Genomic DNA, 17,528 nt, shown 5'->3' with positions numbered 1-17,528 from the left:
GCTCTTCCTAAGCCTCGTCCCAACGATACTTTTGCCAGCATCGAGGACCGCTGCACAACCGATGTATAACTGGTCACGGAACATCGACAACAATACTGTCAGGATAAGGCCTCAAGCGCGACGAGAAACCCTTTTGACGGCCCTTGGTCGCGATGGCTGAGGACGACTTCACTGCAGTCCTATGGGGCGCAGCACATGCTGCTCGTGTAGGCATCATTTGCAATGGCTTCGCTTCCCGGCTGGTAAGGCGTAGCTGCCGAGTGGTCAAGCAATTGCGGGGCGTTAAAGTAGTATCCCACTTTCGGAACACACAGGTCAACGGTCACGGAGCCAGCGCCGACAGCATTATCGTGCAGTGCAAATGCAAAGGATGTGCAAGCCGCTCGCCGTCGCGAGCCCCGGAAGGCAATTTGTTCACTCTGGACAACTGGGCAGCTCACTGCGGTGCCAATACTGAGCCCCTGAGGCTGAGTGTGTTCTCTGTGGTGCAGCCCGGCGCGCCGAAGGAGAGGGTAGGTTGTTCTGTTGTCTTTGAATGGTAGTAATTGATACTTAGCGGAACCCGCCGGACAGCAACGTTTTGCCAGGCCTAAGCAATGTTGTATACGTGGTCCGATAACTCTTTACGGGCAAAAATAGGAAGCCCTAGAAAGCGCTGATGTTTGTCCTTCCGGCGCAACACCCCGTCGCACAAGCTACAAGCCTGGCTTTTCAAGACGCATTGATCATGGATAATCTCAGGGCCCTGAATTGAGATCACTTTCATGGGTTTTTGCGCTCGGGACTGGGCGGGCGAGAGTGTACCGGATGTGACGAACGGAACCCTGGTGGCCTGCTGCTTGCAGGTTCCGCTCCTGGACTGGCTGCACATGGCAAACGAGGCGATGGGCGGGGAGTCTCTGCACAGGCGCCAGGTAAGCTCGGTGCCGGTAGGGCTCGACTCGAGAATCTTAGTCAAGGCCTGGGTGTTACGCGATATCACGCAATAATTTTTTAATTCTCTGCGACATCTGCTGGCATCAATGCAGCTCTGTGTGCTGTTCCCTGGGCCCGATGAGGAGGAGGGCACGCCTTACCACTGGCGAGGTGCGTGCGTTGGCGGGCAATGGAAACTGAAAAGCGTGTCGCTTTCCGCATTGGAAGCGACGCTTGCCATCCAATGCCCTTGGCCCGGCGCGCAATGCACTTTGTCTATAGATGCCTGACGCATTGGTATGATGGCCTGGCGGCAGCGACTGAAACGACCCGCCCTTCGCATGTGCACGCATGCAGCCGGCACCATCCGCCACATCGACCCGGCCACTGGCGCTGCAGAGGTCAAGTAAGTCTATCTTGGGCAGACACGGCAATCCCTGCTCCGTGCAGAACGCACACGTGAAGGGCAGCACCTTGTGCTCACAATCCGATCCCTCTCAATCCCCTCTCCATCCGACCCCTCTCCCACCCCTCTCCCACCCCTCTCCCACCCCTGTATACCGTATTCAGGTACCACGACGACCGGCGCAAGCGCTCCAAGGCGCACCTGTACCTGCCACTGGCGGTGATGCACTGGGCACGTTGCCCGCCGCCGCCCGAGACGCCGCCGCGCACCGTGGCGGAGGGCTGCCAGCCGCTGCCGCCCCTGCTGCTGCCCGGATTGCAGCTGCCGCCGCGCCCGTCGCCGCAGCCGGCACCCGCGGAAGAGGCCCAAGCCCGGCAGCAGCCCAGCCAGCAGCAGCAGCAGCAGGCCGCCAAGACGGCGGTGATGACGGCGGCGCCGATGCCCATGGCAGCCACGGCGGCGCACACCGTCAAGATGGAGGTTGCACCATCGGCGCCGACCGCCGCCAACCTGTCGGCGGCGGCGGCGATGCGCCCCAAGCCCAAGCTCGAGCCTGACACCTCCTGCCGGCCCATTACTGCCCCGCCGGCGGCCAGGCCCGCCGCGGCGCTGCCTCACTCGGTGTCTCTGTCGCTGCTGGCCGCCGCGGCCGCGGCTGACGCGGCCGCCGCCGCCGCCGCCGCCGCCGCCGCCGCCGCCGCCGCGCCGACCAAGCCCGGCCCCATGCGGCGCTACGTCAAGCGGCCCCACGGCGTGGACGACGCCCAGCCGTCCAGCCTGATGACGGTGCCGCAACACAAGGAGAAGAAGCTCCATGACGGCGCGGCGCCGGGGGAAGGCCGGCCGTGGGCAGCGGTGGACGCCTACTGCCCATCCACGGCGGCGGCGGCGTCAACAGCAGCAGTGACAGCGACGGCGATGGCGGCGCCGGCCGCCATGGGCGCATTGGCAGCTTCAGCGTGCGAGGGGGGTGCCTTCAGCCGCCACAGCGCCGCTGACGGCGCCACCGCCGCCGCCGGCACGAGCTGCGGCCGCGGCCGCGGCGGTGGACTGCGTCCCAGCTGGCCCTCTGTGGACTTCAACAACAACGCCCACTGCCACCTCGGCTCGGTTGCCACCAGCGCCGCCGCGGCCGTTCAGATCCTGCCATCCTACATGCCGCCTGCCCCTCAGCAGCTGCAGCCGCCGCCCAAGCAGGAGTACGCGCCTGACCAGCATTTCCAGCTTTACATCGGCGGCGCCGCAGCGGCAGCGGCGGCGGCGGTTGCGGCGCCCTCGCTCTCCACCTTCAGCAGCAGCAGTGCCGACCTCGAGTCCCTACTAAACGCGGGCGATGACGCCTTTGACAGTACCGCCGACGGCAGCCCCGCCGCCGCAGTCGACGAGTTCACCGCGCTGACAGCAGCCGCCGCCGCTGGCGCTGTGGGCGGCGCCGATGCCTGCTACCCTGCCTACCACAACGCCCGCAGCAGCAGCGGTGCCGAGAGCGACGACGGCAGGCGCGGCGGAGCGGGCCTGGTCTACGGTGGCGGCGGCAGCGGCGTGTTTACCGTGCAGCAGCAGCAGCCGTCACAGGATTGCCGCACGCGCTCTCCCAGTCTGGTGCCCAGTATGGCCGCCGCCGCAACCGAGCCGCACCTGCAGCAGCAGGCTCTCCCGCCGGAACCCGCTGCCTTCATGCCCATCGCACATCAGCCCGCCGCTGCTGCCTGCATCAGCGGCGGCGGCGTGGGCTGCAGCTTTGCGCCCATGGAGTGGCAGCCGGCACGGACCAGCTTTAGCAGCAGCGGCGGCATCGCGCCTTCCTACGAGAGCGTCCCGCGGGCGTCCGCCGCCGTCGCCGCCGCCTCTGCAGCCACCGCCACCGTGGCTGCGGCCGCGGCTGAGTCGCTTGCGGCGGTGGCCGGTAACTACACCACGCGTGTCTGCTGGGAGCAATACTACTCCCTGATGAGCTCCTCGCCCCAGGCTGCGCCCGCACCCGCACCTGCGCCCATGGCCGTGGCTGCAAGTAGCAGCTGCGGCCTACCGCAGCAGCAGCAGCTCTCGCCTCGCGCCGCCGTAGACAACAGCAGCGGCTGCGCCTTCTGGCAGCCGCCGGCGCCGCCGGTTACCACCATGCCGCATCACCCTGTGCTCGCGAGCAGTGGCAGTGGCATCTTCTACAACGCCAGCTGCGGCGGCGCTTCTGCGGCGCTTGCGACTGCGCCGCCGCTGCCGCTGCCTCAGGCGGCGGCGGACGAGGACGTGGCGGACGAGAACCTCAAGATCCTTTTCTCAGGTGGGCGTTCCGTGCAATGCCGTATGCTGAATACCCTGCTCTTGCCCCTGCTCTATCTTGGGGGCTTTCTACGCCGAGGCTCTGCCTGCTAGCGTACCCTATGGGGGCTGCGGTCTGGCTGACGCATCCTTTTGCCGATGCTATTGCTGTTGTCCTGGTGTCTACAGAGATTGAGGAACTGCAATGGCCTCTGCCACAGCCCATCGGCGCTTGAGAAGAAGCATGGCACGCAAAAGCTCAAGGCAAGCCATGGCAAGTCAAGTCACGACACTAGTATTCATAAGTCGGGGCTGTCCCGGTGATGGGGGCACAGTGAGATGTTTTTGTTGCCCAAGGCACCTCGGAGGATCCGTGGATTTACGATTTATGCAGCCGGCGGCCCCTGAGTCGTGTCGTGCTATAGCATTCAATACTCCGTTTCAGGGCTTGCTGGCGGTGCATACCGAATCATTCCAGCCTAGATTATTGCCATTACATAACGCTGCGGTCCAGCAGTGCAAGGGACATGCGTGCTTGGTCGCAACAGGGCTTTGCAAGGCCGGGAGTTTTGGAGTCGGGAACCAGGGGCGTTTCGTCTGGATGACAACGTTGCGCATGTCGTGCATGTGCATGTTGAGTTGTGTGCGAGCAGGATCAGTTGGTGCGCCAAGTTGTTCTGGCGTTCTGGGAGCAGGCATTGAGTCGCGTCTAGACGTGAAACTGAACCTAGCCATATCTAAACAAGAGCCCCCCTGGAAGAGGGCTGGCCTATGCATGCAGTGCTGCAGCATACTGCATACGATGGGCGAACTGGTATTGGGTTGCATGGCTTGGGAAAGAGTGTGTGGGTTTCTGGCGCAGGGGTGTCACTTGGGTTTGACGGGGGGCGGTGGCAACGAAGGGGGGCAACCGAGCGAGGCCCGGCTTGGACGCCTCAGGGCTGGCCACCCAAGCAACAGATGCCGTGTGTTCGTGATGCTTCAAATGTATTGCTGCGGACTGGTGGTGGTGCCTCGGGCGCCTCTTGGCACCTGCCAATGGCGGCGACCGAGGTGGTTACCCGTTTGCTGCCTTACTTGCGTGGCGCAAGCCAATCGGGAGTTGCACATGGTGCTTTCGAACGAACTTGGCTAGTGTAATGGGACCTGGGGATTACCAGTGAAGGCGGTTAATAGTTGCAACGGGTGGGTTGTCAATCTTGTCATGGTGTGACGTCGAGCTGCCTGGGAGTCGGCGTCGCACATGTGGGGCGCGTTAGTTTTCCCGCAGCACGAAGTAATGCGGCGCAGGAACGAATGCAGCTTGTGCCGAGGATAGCCGTCTCGACAGTAGGAGAGCTACAGGCATGTGTGCGTGTGTGGTAATTGGTGTGTCCTAGGATTCCAGGACCGCCAGCACTGCCGTTTCGGGCCTTGTTACTTTGTTGTTTGGCAATTTCTTCATGAGACTGGTGAAGCGCCTAAAATTTCCTCACGACCTGTTACACAGACGAGGGGGTTAAGTAGCTGGGGTTGGAGGCAGGAGGGGGCCTCTACGATGAATGTCGTGTGTTGTGAAAGCTCCTGTGTCGAGTGGACAGCACGGTTGGCGCTTCGCGTTGCTGTTTGTGCTGTAGAGGTGCGCAAGCCTTTAAATTCATGCGTGTGTGCACGTGCTGATGTCACGTGCGTGCGTATGTGCAGAGTCGTATCACTGTTGCTGACTTTTAGCGCCGCTTGCACGGGGTGGCGGAGCCTTAAGGCTGCACATGTCATTGTGTGCGTCTGCACTGCCAGAAGTGACCTCATCATTATTCATGGAAGAGCAGCACAGGGGATGCCAGACTTCCTCTGATTACCGCCGTAAGTTGTAGGCTGGAGCTGTTGTTACAAGGCATTAGGGCACCTGTTCCGTTGAGCGCGCACATGCGCATTCCGGCCGTGTGAGATCTTGTGTTCCTATGCTGTACCGTAACATTTACAAGAAACACACGCATTTTAATGCACGCCTGACATAGCGGCTTGTGCAGCAACGGTTGGGCCCAACTGCCCGGCTGTCATTGAGTGTCAACGGCTGCTAGGTTGTTTGGATGCGCTGGCAGTATCGCAAGGCGTGTCAAGGATTTGACAAAGAGACTACTCATGGCCTGCTAGGGGCGCTGCGTTGAGCACCGTACGGACCTGGGGAAGACGACAAGGTTGCTGACTGGGAAGGACGGCACGGGAGGACGGGTGCCTTGGTGGGAACCCGACGCGACCGCGTTCGCACGCATTATTAGCTTGTTGTTGGTCATTAGCGCTGCGCCCCGGACTGCCGCCCGCATTGGGTGCCAGCTGCGTGGCCGGGCGTGCATTCACCCGGTCACGCGCCTGATTTATTGTTCCGGTCGGCGCCTTAAGTATGAGCGCTATTCGTGTTCGCTGACTGAAGAGTTGCGAGCTTCGCAGCCGCGCACACAACTTGATGGGGGGGGGGTCGTTCCCCGAGCACGCTCCTGTGAGGCGTCTGGTTTGCCTGAGCGCCTTGATGATGTGTGTTAGCGTGCTTGTGTGTGTTAGCGTGCCCGGTGCACTTATCTGTGTTGTGGAGGCTGCTGTGAGGGGCTCGCATATGTTGTAGCAATCTTTGCGGCCCAGCAGCCTCTGAGGCTGAGGTCATGTATGACCCCGACGCAGGCGTGCAGTTGTGGGCGTGGGCACAACGGCGGTGTGCGCGTGATCCGTCAAGCGCCCCGTATGCATGGGAACCTGGCCTAGTGACAACACAGTACATAGCAAATACTGCCGAGTCGGGGGAGGTTGAGCTTACGGTGTTTGGCTGGGCGCGCGCTGGGCCGCCTGCCGTGGGCGTAGTCAATGCCGTGCAGCATTGTGCGGTGTGCATCATGCTGACTGCATACCTGGCCAGCCTGGCACACCCCGGGCCGCCCAGTGAGCTGCGCAACGCTGTCCAGAGCCCAGCGGGGCTTCTGAACTGAATGCATCGCGTGATTGAAGCGGCATCAAATGATGGCCGCGTGCGCAGCCGGGAGCCACCCGGTGCGGAGGTGTGCAAGTGCGGTGTTCATGATAGATGGACTAGCTGACGTCGCATGTGCATTGTAACAATTATTAGCATTACCCGGTGGCAGCAGCTGGCAGCTAGCACTGCCATGCCTGCAGCGGCGCAGCTGCAGCAGTCCTTGGCCTCGGCGGCGACGGTGCATGCACACCCTCAACGACAGAGCGGCAGGCCTTCGGGCTCAGTACAAGCCGCGAGCGGAGGTAGCCTACCGGACCACTGGACCCGCTCACGGCCGCGGGCGTCGAGCAACACACGCTGACCGGCTCTCAAGAGTGGTGCCGATGACACGGTAGGTGTGGCCGGCGGACGTGTGGGCCTGTGGATGCACGGGACGCGGTTTGGAAGCAGGTCGAAGACGCATTGCGGCTCGTACCCCGGCTAGGCTCATTCGGCAGTGGCCATGACCACGCGACTGGTTGCAAGATAGGATGCCCGATGCTGGGTCTCTGCCGGCCGCTGCCGCGCTGCTTGGCCTGACCTGCTACAGCTGCGAGAGGTGCGGTCACAGCTGCAGCGGTGTTGGAGCGAGGTCCAGCGGTGACTCACCCCTGCCTGGCATAGCAGCAGGCCGTTGCAACCCATGCGAGTGATGCGACAAGAATGTGCCCAGTGCGGCATACGAAGAAAGGACAAGGGGAGGGATCGTCGCGAGGATTACATGGACCGCACAGGTACGGTAGGAGCCGGGATCATCGCCATCGCAGCTACGTAGTATAAAGTGGCTGTCAGCGTACACCGATAGAAACGCTTGGGTTGCACATGACAGGTGGCAGGCATGCTTTTCGGGCTTGGCGGCGGCCCTTGGCATGTGGGGGCGGCATTGCCGTGCCACGCACACCAACCGGCCATGCGCACCATGCGCCGATTTGCGCACCAAGCTTCCAAGACCACCTATTGGGGCCTACGTGTAGGTTATGATGCATTCACATGCATACTGTGGACCTGGGGCCCTTGAGGTGCAGGAGGGGCGCCATGGGTGTCCAGCAGGTGGGCGGGTAATCGCGCCCGCAAGGGTTGTCGCTGGGTGACCGGCAATTACCGGCGAGCTTGGGTCGCCTGCCATATAACCTTCTTAGAATTGCTTTATGAATTAAACATTTCTTGTACCGACGTCGCAGCAAACTCAGAAGACTTTCAGTTCAGAATCATTAAACCCCACCATCTCCCAACGGGCTCCCGCAAGATGCGGGTGATGTAGGAAGGGGCTCATTAAGCTAGTCTCGACGAGGGGCCGGGTGGCGAGTTGACCGGCGTTGGGCGGGAGAAGCAATGGCGCAGCAGGGCCCCCAGCAGCGCAACCCCTATTACCAGTGGTACCAACAGAATCGGGCACTGGTGTGGGGCACAGCCGCTGCTGCTGCAGCCCTGTATGGAGCATACACATACAGCAGCGAAGGGAAAGACAATGCCTCGTCGTCTCAGCAGCGCCAACGGCCACAGAGCCAATATCAGAAGCTGCGTAGTATGCTTACAAACTACAGCAACGCGGCGTCGACGCTGGCTGAGACGGCGTCTCTCGTGTCAACGGATTTGCGCTCGTTTCTGACGTCGGACAGTTCGGAGGTGCCGCAGAGCCTGCGGCAGCTGAACAAGCTGCTGCAGTCTGCTGAAATACAGGAGACCGTCACCACGGTGACGTCGTCGGTGGTGAAGGGCGTGTCGCGGGCGTTGCCGGCGGGGCTCGGTTCCGCAGCCGGCTCTGAGGGGCCACCGCTGGTGGACACAATCATCGAGGCCGTGCTCTCCGAGCGCGGCCGCGGCTTGGTCGGCATGGCGGTGGGTGTGGCCACGCGCAACGCAACGCACGCGGTGTGTGAGTTCATGGAGCGACGCATGGAGGCCGCCGCCTCGGCCGCGTCCGCCAACGGCGGCAGCGTGGGCATCAAGGAAGTGCTGGACGTGCTAACGAGCGAGCACGGCGAGAAGCTGCTCACGCTGCTGCTTACAAAGAGCATTCGCACCGCCGTTACCTCGTATGTGGACGCCACGACCGGCTACAACCTGTACGATGACATGCTCGCCAGCATCGCCAAGCAGGAGCACCGCGACGCGCTGACGGACGTGCTGTCACGCCTGACGGCGTCGTTCTGCAAGGAGGTGGTCATCTCCTACCGCCGCGCTACCGCCGCGGCGGCGGCGCAGGGCGCCGGCGGCACCGGCACCAGCGGCATGCCCGGCAACGCGCCGGCAGGCAAGCACCACCAGCAGCACCAGCACCAACATGCGCAGCAGCACCCAACGCCCGGTGCCAATGTTGCCAACGGCACCGTGATGCCGGTGATGGTCAAGGGCGGCGCTCTGGGCAGCGGTTGCAGCCTTGACGCGGTGCTGGCGACAGCCGCCAGCGGTGGCTCGGAGCTTGCGCTGACGGCCAGCACCCGCTGCAACGGGTCCCTAGGGGCCGCGGGGCAGCAGCAGTCCGGCGTCAACGGACGGACCGCGCAGGCGTCATCGGCGGGTTCGCAGCAACAGCAGGGTTTGGTAAGCCGGCAACACAGCGTCAACGGTGGCGTCAACGCGGCGCTGAGCCGTGCGATGCTGGCGCAGGCGCCGCCGGTGTGGCTGAAGCAGGTGAGGCTGAGACGGAGGACTGGGGGTTGGTGCGCACCTCAGGGGTACACACGGTAACACTAGGTTCAGGCCAAGCCTCTCCGCGCCCTCTGGAATTCCTTCGGGTCTGGGGTCTCGGTTTTTTTGGGTTTGGTTTTTTGGATTTTGGGTTGGACTGGCCCGAACTCTTGCTATGCCTTCCCCCCCCCCATTCCTCAGGTTGTTGAGCTGGTGGGTCAGCGCGACGTGCGCAGCCTGACGGTGGAGGTGGTCAAGAGCGCCAGTCGCGAGGCCACACGCGGCGCGGTGGAGGGGCTGCTGCAGGTGAGAGGGGACGCCAGGCCGTGGCGCAGCCGTCATGTCGCCGTGCGGGGAGGGCGGTAGCTCCAGCACGGGCGCGGCCATCGGCGCGGAAGGCGGGGGGAGCCCGTGGGGGGAGCCTGTAGCCAGGGCGCAGACGGACCGCATCGGGGCTGTAAGGGAGGTGCCTGAACGCAACACGGCTCTCTGGCAAGCACCCACTCCCTTGGTTCCCAGCCGCCCGCCCCCCCCCCCCGCCACCCACCCACCCACCCCGTGCTCCACCCCCACCCTCATTCGCACGCGTGCGCCGCGCACCCTGGCTTTGCCGCCTGCCGCCTCACACGCCCCCGCTGCCGCTCCCCTTCCTCCCCCGCACGCACAGGGCGCGGCGCAGTCCGGCGCCCGGCTGGAGGGCGGCGGCAGTGTGCTGGTGCTGCCCGCCTGCGCCGCCGGCTACAAACTGTACGTGCTGGCCACACTGGCGGTCAGCCTGGCCATGTACGCCCTGTCGCCACGCCTGGTCATGCTATGATCTGATGTGTGGGCCTGTGTGTGGGCAGCGGATGTGACGCCTGGAGGCTGCCGGCAGCGGATGGTAGCGGCTGGCATGAAGGCTTGGGCTCGGGGCCCAGGCTGTTGGAATACTTGGTAGCAGCTGGGGTGAAGGTGGAGATGTGGTCAGCTGAGGTCGCCATTTAAGTGGAGTCAAGCGTGCAGCCAGTCGTGGGGCGAGCCAGTGCCTGTACTGGGGCGCGGTAGCCCTCCGTGCGTTGAGTGTGCGCGTTTGCAAGCGCAGCACAGAGTACTTGAGTTTGACTGCTCGGAAGTCCTGATGGGGACACGTGCTGGAAAGGAGCTGAGGGCAATGCCGAAGGGCAGAAGGTGGCACCTTGAACACGCCGCAGGGGCAAGTCACCAAGCGGTGCTGACTGTCTCGCACATCATTCTGTAGGTAGATTTTGCGTGCGTGCGATGGTAAATCATTGCGAGCGTCCATGTTCATCGCTGGGGGCCTCTGGGGGAGTCTGGGGAGTGGGGGCAGCACGCGTGCACGGATGCGCAATCGCATGGAAGTTCATAGAGTAGGCGTCCAAGCGCGTATGGCCACAGTCCTGCACTGTAATTGGTGCGTAAGTTTATAGTCACGGCACAGACAAATCTTCCGCTTGCCAAACCTTGACGACCTGCGACCTAAACCTGACTCTCCACACGCACAGCCCAGTAAAAGAATGTTGAGATGAGTAAAAGGATGATTACAGCTTTGCCATGCCTACGCGCCGTGTGATGCTTGCACCCCGCTCAGAAGCTGTCGATGGCTGGAGATGTTGCGCTCGGGCTTGTTTCTCACGTTATGTTTCTTCACGCTGGTGCCGAAATTAGGGTCAAATGCGGCTCCATGGTATTGGTCTGCTAAGGATGCAGCGGCAGCTCTGGCAAACTGGGAAGGACGCCGACAATTGCGTGGTGGCGTCGAGGTGCGCCCCGGTACTGCGCCCCTGCACTCCTAGCCTGCCCCCGGTAACTCTAGCGGTGCTCCGACTGCAGGAAGAGACCTTGCATGGTGAAGGGCCACTGCTGATTCCGCTGCTGCCATACGGCTTGAGCAACCAGGTAAGGTGGCGGCCCCTGCCCCGCCCTCTGCACCGGGTCTTGACCTTGCTTTCGAGCCCCATCCCAGCCACCTCGCTGCCAGACTGCCTAGCTTTTAAGATGTAAGATTTACTTTCTGCACGACCCAGATCATAGCGCTGAAGGAGGCGCTGGCGCTTGCCGCGGTGCTCAACTGGACGGTGGTGGGCTATGGATTCATGCCGCACTACTCGGAGTATGCGGCAGCAGCAGCCGCGGCGGCCGCAGGTAGGCGGGGAACGAGACTGTAACTGAGACGGATGATCACCATCCATGTGACGTCACTATCTTTTGGCGGCAACATGTAACGTTGCTCTGCACTTGGTGCTGTACGCAGGAGGCAGCGCGTCAGGGGTCGAGCCAACGGTGGAGGCCCCCGCGGGGGCGGTGCAGTCCACGGCCATTCCTTTTGACACGCTCATAGACAGGTGCGAGCGTGGGCCGGATGCCGCAAGGACCGGCCTACGGGCATGTGTCGGCGGAACAGCAGGTGGGACAGCCATCGGGTCCGGTTTGGCGAGGGGCCCATCATGAAAGAAGACGGCACGGGCATTATGCCTCGGCGTTATTGTTTGCCGCCACTGCCGGCTCCGTCGCCTGCTGCAGGGCCTCGCTGGCGCCCCTGGTCCGCATCATCACCGTGCGGCAGGCGGTGGCGGCGCTGCGGGATGGGCAGGGGCATGGGCGGCGGGATGCGCATGAGGCGGGTGCCGAGGGCGCCGACGCAGGCGGGACGAGGGCGAGGGGCGACAGCGCTCGGCGGCAAAAGCATCGCCAGCTTGGCTCCCGGGGCGGCAGCACCGCTGGCGCCTCCGCGCTTGCGCAGACGGCCGGCTGTAGTAGTGGCGGGGGCGACGGCGACGGCGAAGGCGAAGCTAGCACGGCAGGTGGCGGCTACTGCCTGCCTGTGGACCGGTTGGTGCTACTGCGCGACAACGGCATGCCCGACACGCTGCGCAAGGCGGAGGCGGGCGGGCGGCTCGACGCCAGCAGGGCGCACACCCTGAGGAAGAAGTTCAAGTGAGTCGCCGTTCGCTGCCCCACTTCGTGTGTAGAGGCATTGACGGAGATGCAGGGGGCCGGGCTTGTACTGGTGTCCTGGGGACAAACCCTGCCCTGCACAGCAATGCCCTATTATTACTGCGCATTTCGTGACTGCGCCCTTGCAGCTGCGACGCGCGCGGGCTGGACTGGTTCCGAAAGACGGCGGCGCGGGAGCGGTGGCAGGTTGTAGCGCTGAACGGCTACCGCTGCGTGCTGCCGCAGGCGCGCCACGGCTTCGCAGCCATGCAGCTGCGCGCTGGCGGCGACAACGGGTGCTGGCAGGCCTATCAGCGGGTGGGCGTGCGTGTGCATGTGTCATTTAGAAACACGCACAAGAAGAGGGTCGACATCGTGCATATGAAGAGAGAGAGTGCGTGTCTGAGGCGGTGTGTTGATCATGCTCTGCTGCCTTCTAACCTTATTTCTGCGCCCCCCCCCCGCTTCAGGTGACTGCGCTGATGCAGCGGTCGGAGGCGGTCCGTGACGCCGCCGCCGCCTTTCTGGACTCGGCCGCCGCCCGCGCACTGATGCCGGGTGACACTGCTGATGGCGGCGGAAGCAGGGGCGCCGTCAGTGGTGCAGGGACGCCGCTGTCCCCGCGCGTGCTAGCACTCCACTTCCGACCCTACCCGGACACATGTCTCGACTACTTTGTCAACATGACCACGTTCGAACTGGGCGCCGCGCAAGAGGTGCGTGGGCGGAGCTGCTCGACGAGGGAGGGGCACTGTGCTGACTTGCTTTACACACACAGGCCCAAGGGTCCGTCCCTGCCCATTCAGAAGCACCTGAGTCACACAGCCCTTCATCTAACTGAGCACCTGTCTATTCATACAGGTGTGCTCACAGCCGCTGCTGCTTCACCGGACAGTTCCCCTGGTGCAAGCCTTTCTGGCGCTGTGGGCGGCGGAGGCAGCCGAGGTGGCGGAGGCGGAGGAGGCAGCAGCTGTTCGCGGCCCGGCGGTGGTGTTCGTGATGTCGCACCCCAAGGTGCGGAAGACCGTCAGCCGGGAGTTTGAGCGGCTGTGGGCAACGGCGGGCGCGGGCGCCGCTGCGCAGGAGGAGGCGCAGGAGGAGGAGGAAGGCGCAGGTGACAGCGATCGGAACAGCGCACGCAAGGAGACCCGGTCAGAACGTGGCGGCGGCCGGTCTCTGCATCAGCTGCCTGAGCTGATTCCGCTTCCGCGACTGTCCTTCCTAGACCTAGATGACGTGCCGCCCGCGCTTTTTGAGGTGCCCGGCAGCGGCAGTAGCACCAGGGGCAGTAGCAGGGCACTACCGGTGGGCGCCAACAGCATCCTGTCAGTGGTGGAGCAGCAGGTGTGTGCGGGTGCTGACGTGTTCATTGGCACCGCCGCCTCGTCCATTTCCGTGCTGGTGGCGCAGGAGCGGGTGGTGCAGCGGCAGCCGGGGATGCAGGCGGGGGCGGGGGTAGCAGGGGAGGACGAAGGGGGTGAAGCACGGGAGGAGAAGGAGGAATGGGTGAAGCAGGTTGTGGAGGCCGCAACAGAGGGCGAGGGCGCGCAGGGCTTTCATGTTGCGTCGGCGGGTCATGTTACGATTCTGCTATGAGGGGCTACTACTGAGGGCGATGTGTGGCGATCGACCGCTCATTTGGGTGATGCGGGTTCCGCTGTGGGTCCTGATGTGGGCTGATGCCGGTGGCTTGCCGGGCAGCCCCGCAACACGCCATGCTGTAAGAATTTCTAGCCTTGCGTCACGAACTTCACAAGTAACGTTTCCAAGAGAAACACGCATTCGGGCACGCATTTCTATAATCAACGGCGCGGACACCGAGCCCTTCCATGAAGCGTGAGGAATATAGCGTTATAACTTATCCAATGGCAGTTCGACTTTAGAGAATGGACGAGGTTAAGAGACTTTTGCAGAACCTTCCACGAGTGCTCGCGCTTGACCCACAAAGCGAGCGAGTTGTCGACTACAAAAGCAAGCTGGCAGCAAATGTGAAACGTGCGCTCCAGATTGGTGCTTCCCCGCGAAGGGCTTTCGATGTCCTCGCATGTGCGTTCGGGATGCACACAATGTGGCCCGAGGTCGAGCGAGAGCTTGTTGGCACCGGACGCATCAACGCCAATTCCCCCGTGTCGCTGCTGGAGTTCCCGGTAGCGGCCTGCTTCCTGCACTGGAAGCTGCTGCAGGCGCCCGAACCGCCCCCCATCCGAGCGAGGTGAGACACCCGCCACGCACCCCGACGGCCGGGCTGTGATGGGCCGCCCGGGCGGCAGTGAGTATGTGACACGTTCGGACAGGCTGCAGAGGGAGGAGCCGGCAAGACGGCGGCATGCTGAGGGTGCAGTAGGAGCGCTAGACCAGAGCAAGCTCAAGCCATCCCCAAACACACCGGGCTGCTGCTTACTTGTACGTGCACAACAGGCGCGGCTGCGACGCCGGCGGCGCGGGTGGCTGTGTCGGCCCAGTAACTCTAGAGGAGCTCCTGCGCGGCGGCCTGGCCGGCACAGCGGCGGCCGCTGGTCCTCCGGCTCCAGATGTGCGTCTGAGGGCGGCGACATGCTCCGGCGGCTCATAGCCATAAAGCCATGCGGGCTAATGCAGCCACGTGAAGGTGAGCTGTGGCCTGTGGGCCTGGGTGGGCAGTGCGCTGCACTTGCTGGTCAGGCAGCTGCTGCTGCGGCGGTACTTCGCCGGACAGGTGGGTGCAGGCACTCGGGGCAGAGGGTGTGTTTGTTCACCCAGGCCCACAGGCCACAGCTCACCTTCACGTGGCTGCATTAGCCCGCATGGCTTTATGGCTATGAGCCGCCGGAGCATGTCGCCGCCGCCTTGATGCCGCAATGCCACGATAGATGCTACGTCCAGCCGTGCTCTCTATGCAGTATATGCAGCCGTGCGTTGCCACCTGCGTGGATGTTTGCCGCCCGCTGCAATCAGCACTCGCCACCTGCACAGGCCCGCGGCGACGAGCTGCGAGCCACCTACATGCTGGAGGCCCTGCCGCTATTCCTTGAGGTGAGGCCGGAGGGGGAGGGGATTCCTGGGTCCATGCATGATTAAGAACGACGAGATGATGTTGAAAGGTCGTTGCAGCAGATCAGTCTTGGCGTTACCGATGATCGGCGGGGGGGGTCACGGTGGTGGCGCCCGCCCCGGCAGTGTGATGCCGCCCATCCTTGCACTGGTGCGGTGCACATGGACACATGCAGGCAACTCAGCGCTGCACGGGTACCACAGGACCCACAAGCACGCCGCTCTCTGGCTGACATGCGGCCACATGCGCGCACGCAGCCGCACCATACATACTGTCTCGGCCCTTTCCTCTTGTGCTACCCTCACACACACACACACACACACACACACACACACACACACACACACACACACACACACACACACACACACACACCAAACACCAAACACCAAATACACGCGACAGGCTGGGTACGACCCCCGCGCCCTGGACTACCACGGCATGAGTGTGGAGCGCATGCTAAACGAGGGCTACGCCACCTACACCCGCGCCGCCGGCCTGCAGCGGAGCGGCAGCGGCTCAGACGCCGGCTGCCGCCAGATGCAGGCCGCGATCCAGTCCTGCCTGCGCTTCTGCGCGAGCGCGGCAGGCGGGGCTGGGACAGGCGCCGGGGCTGGGACCGGGGCTGGGGCCGCGGCTGGGGCTGCAGGCACAAGGGGTGGGGGTGGTGCTGCTGCTACGCAGGCGGGTATGGCGGGTGCGGCGGCTCCGGGTGTGAACCCGTACGCGCCGCAACCGCCACAGACGCCAGTGCGGCCCGGCGCCAGGCCGCCTGTGCCGGAGCCGCCCACGCCAGACCCCGGGGCCCGACCGGGCAAGCGAGCCAGGACGGAAACAGGCGAGGCTCCCGGGCATGCGAGGTCAGCTGCCGCCGTCGCTGCGGCAGCGGCCGCAGACGCACGGGCGGCAGCGGCACGTGGCGGGGCAGCCCCCGCCGCTCCTCCTCCACCACAACCAGAACCTCCAGTGTTCGCGCCCGCCTTCGGCGCTGCTGCGTGCGGCAGCGCCGCTACCGCTGCCTCCGCTGCTGCCGTCGCCGGCTTTGCAGGGGGCCCCTTCGGCGGCCACCCTCCCCACGGCGATGACGCTAGCTCCTCCGACCCAGAGCTCGAGCCGGCGCCGGGGCCGCTCCCTGGCGGCCGCAGCGCGCGGGCCAAGATGCGATTCGGCAAGTACGCGGGCGAGCTTCTCACAGACCTGCCGCCGCCCTACATTGCGTGGATGTGCTCCGAGGAGGGATTCTTCGACAGCACCAAGAAGGGCCAGACGCTGCGGCGGCACCTGCTGCGGCTGGGCCGGGTGCGGGAGGAGCCGGGCGGGCGGGTGGTGCCGTCCTGGTTCAGCCATTCGGGAGCAGCCGCAGCGGCAGGCGGCGGCGGTGGGGCCGCTGGAGCGGGTGGGGGAGGAGCAGCGGCGGCGCCAGGTACGCCAGCTCGGGGGCGGCAGCACGGCGCAGGTGCGGGTGGCGCTGCCGGTGCGGCGGGGGCGGCCGGAGCGGCAGTAGCAGGCGATGCTGCTACAGCCACGATGCAGTTCGGCATGTACACGGGGGAGCGACTCGATGCGGTGCCGTACAGCTACGTCAAATGGATGTGCGACACGGCCGGATTCTTTGATGCCTCGGACCCGGGAAAGCGGCGGCTGCAGCGGCAGCTGCTGCAGCTGGGGCGGGTGCGGCGGCGGGTGGGTGAGGACGACGAGGAGGAGTGGCCGTTGGAGCCGGTGCGGCGGCCGCAGGACGGATATGCAGATGAAGACGAGGAGTACTAGTGGGGTGGGAAGGCGTTGGGAAGGTGTTGATGTTGGCAATGGAGGTGTTGAATCAGTTCTGTCGGGCTAGATTGCGCGGCGCAGACGACTGGGAGAGTGCGTGAGCGGGTGTGAGCGGCTGTACCTGAGGGCCAAGATGATTTTTGGAGTGTTGTGCAGTGTTGGCAGTTGGCCACATGATGGCTGGACTAGTGGACTGCAGGATGTTGCGAGCTCACTGTGGATTTACCCCCTCACGCACCGTGATCACTGACATTGCGATGCCTCGAACCGCTGATGTGCGCCCGTGCGGAACTGTGCACAACCGTGCATGCATTCATGACCGTGCATACCTGTGTATTGCCACCTGTGCGTGTTTGTATATGCGCGATAACCGTGTGGAATGACAGCGGGGACAAATAAATGACGCCCACCATTTGGCAACGTCGTGGCGCCGTTCATGCAGAACTTCCTGAGCACCTGGGTGGACACCTATAACGCTGACTCTCGACGGTCAGGTGGTCATGCGCATGAACAACCAGAAGTAGCAGTCCAGCTGCAACCCTCGCCCCACCCCGACGCGGCGCACGGTGTCGTCTTAGATGCGGGGCCAGGGAAGTGCT

At 63.9% G+C, this 17,528-nt stretch overlaps 4 protein-coding genes across 4 annotated transcripts; all 4 read left to right on the top strand.

The window, feature by feature from the left end:
• The first annotated feature begins 11 nt into the window (after positions 1 to 11).
• Positions 12 to 6,676, top strand: CHLRE_01g034850v5 (uncharacterized protein). The gene is made up of 7 exons (XM_043058702.1): positions 12 to 242; positions 315 to 512; positions 846 to 914; positions 1,029 to 1,086; positions 1,273 to 1,321; positions 1,486 to 3,602; positions 3,770 to 6,676. Exons 1-7 carry the CDS (start codon positions 153 to 155, stop codon positions 3,814 to 3,816), a joined length of 2,628 nt encoding a protein of 875 aa, XP_042928616.1. The 5' UTR covers positions 12 to 152; the 3' UTR covers positions 3,817 to 6,676.
• Positions 6,677 to 7,661: 985 nt separating this feature from the next.
• Positions 7,662 to 10,611, top strand: CHLRE_01g034800v5 (uncharacterized protein). Its single transcript, XM_001690037.2, has 3 exons — positions 7,662 to 9,194; positions 9,393 to 9,497; positions 9,859 to 10,611. The coding sequence occupies exons 1-3, from the start codon at positions 7,893 to 7,895 to the stop codon at positions 10,006 to 10,008; spliced, it is 1,557 nt and encodes a 518-aa protein (XP_001690089.2). The 5' UTR covers positions 7,662 to 7,892; the 3' UTR covers positions 10,009 to 10,611.
• Positions 10,612 to 10,671: 60 nt separating this feature from the next.
• CHLRE_01g034750v5 (uncharacterized protein) lies at positions 10,672 to 13,861 on the top strand. Its single transcript, XM_043058701.1, has 8 exons — positions 10,672 to 10,951; positions 11,022 to 11,087; positions 11,216 to 11,333; positions 11,443 to 11,533; positions 11,712 to 12,125; positions 12,275 to 12,443; positions 12,596 to 12,841; positions 12,987 to 13,861. Exons 1-8 carry the CDS (start codon positions 10,799 to 10,801, stop codon positions 13,719 to 13,721), a joined length of 1,992 nt encoding a protein of 663 aa, XP_042928615.1. The 5' UTR covers positions 10,672 to 10,798; the 3' UTR covers positions 13,722 to 13,861.
• A 60-nt stretch (positions 13,862 to 13,921) lies between these two features.
• Positions 13,922 to 17,457, top strand: CHLRE_01g034700v5 (uncharacterized protein). The gene is made up of 5 exons (XM_043058700.1): positions 13,922 to 14,337; positions 14,544 to 14,660; positions 14,724 to 14,733; positions 15,078 to 15,137; positions 15,562 to 17,457. The coding sequence occupies exons 1-5, from the start codon at positions 14,192 to 14,194 to the stop codon at positions 16,924 to 16,926; spliced, it is 1,698 nt and encodes a 565-aa protein (XP_042928614.1). The 5' UTR covers positions 13,922 to 14,191; the 3' UTR covers positions 16,927 to 17,457.
• Positions 17,458 to 17,528: the final 71 nt, after the last annotated feature.

The sequence above is a fragment of the Chlamydomonas reinhardtii genome, chromosome 1 (genome assembly GCF_000002595.2).
Source record: "Chlamydomonas reinhardtii strain CC-503 cw92 mt+ chromosome 1, whole genome shotgun sequence".
Classification (NCBI taxonomy): Eukaryota; Viridiplantae; Chlorophyta; class Chlorophyceae; order Chlamydomonadales; family Chlamydomonadaceae; genus Chlamydomonas; species Chlamydomonas reinhardtii.
This window is presented reverse-complemented; position numbering and strand designations above follow the sequence as displayed.

Coding starts and splice junctions, on each gene's coding strand:
- CHLRE_01g034850v5 (XM_043058702.1), top strand. CDS start 153: ATGGCTGAGGACGACTTCACTGCAGTCCTATGGGGCGCAGCACATGCT. Junction 243..314: donor ATGGCTTCGCTTCCCGGCTG/GTAAGGCGTAGC, acceptor CGGAACACACAG/GTCAACGGTCACGGAGCCAG. Junction 1,087..1,272: donor CACGCCTTACCACTGGCGAG/GTGCGTGCGTTG, acceptor GCACGCATGCAG/CCGGCACCATCCGCCACATC.
- CHLRE_01g034750v5 (XM_043058701.1), top strand. CDS start 10,799: ATGTTGCGCTCGGGCTTGTTTCTCACGTTATGTTTCTTCACGCTGGTG. Junction 12,126..12,274: donor ACCCTGAGGAAGAAGTTCAA/GTGAGTCGCCGT, acceptor GCGCCCTTGCAG/CTGCGACGCGCGCGGGCTGG. Junction 12,444..12,595: donor GCTGGCAGGCCTATCAGCGG/GTGGGCGTGCGT, acceptor CCCCCGCTTCAG/GTGACTGCGCTGATGCAGCG.
- CHLRE_01g034800v5 (XM_001690037.2), top strand. CDS start 7,893: ATGGCGCAGCAGGGCCCCCAGCAGCGCAACCCCTATTACCAGTGGTAC. Junction 9,195..9,392: donor CGCCGGTGTGGCTGAAGCAG/GTGAGGCTGAGA, acceptor CCCATTCCTCAG/GTTGTTGAGCTGGTGGGTCA. Junction 9,498..9,858: donor CGGTGGAGGGGCTGCTGCAG/GTGAGAGGGGAC, acceptor CCGCACGCACAG/GGCGCGGCGCAGTCCGGCGC.
- CHLRE_01g034700v5 (XM_043058700.1), top strand. CDS start 14,192: ATGTGGCCCGAGGTCGAGCGAGAGCTTGTTGGCACCGGACGCATCAAC. Junction 14,338..14,543: donor CCGCCCCCCATCCGAGCGAG/GTGAGACACCCG, acceptor CGTGCACAACAG/GCGCGGCTGCGACGCCGGCG. Junction 15,138..15,561: donor CCCTGCCGCTATTCCTTGAG/GTGAGGCCGGAG, acceptor TACACGCGACAG/GCTGGGTACGACCCCCGCGC.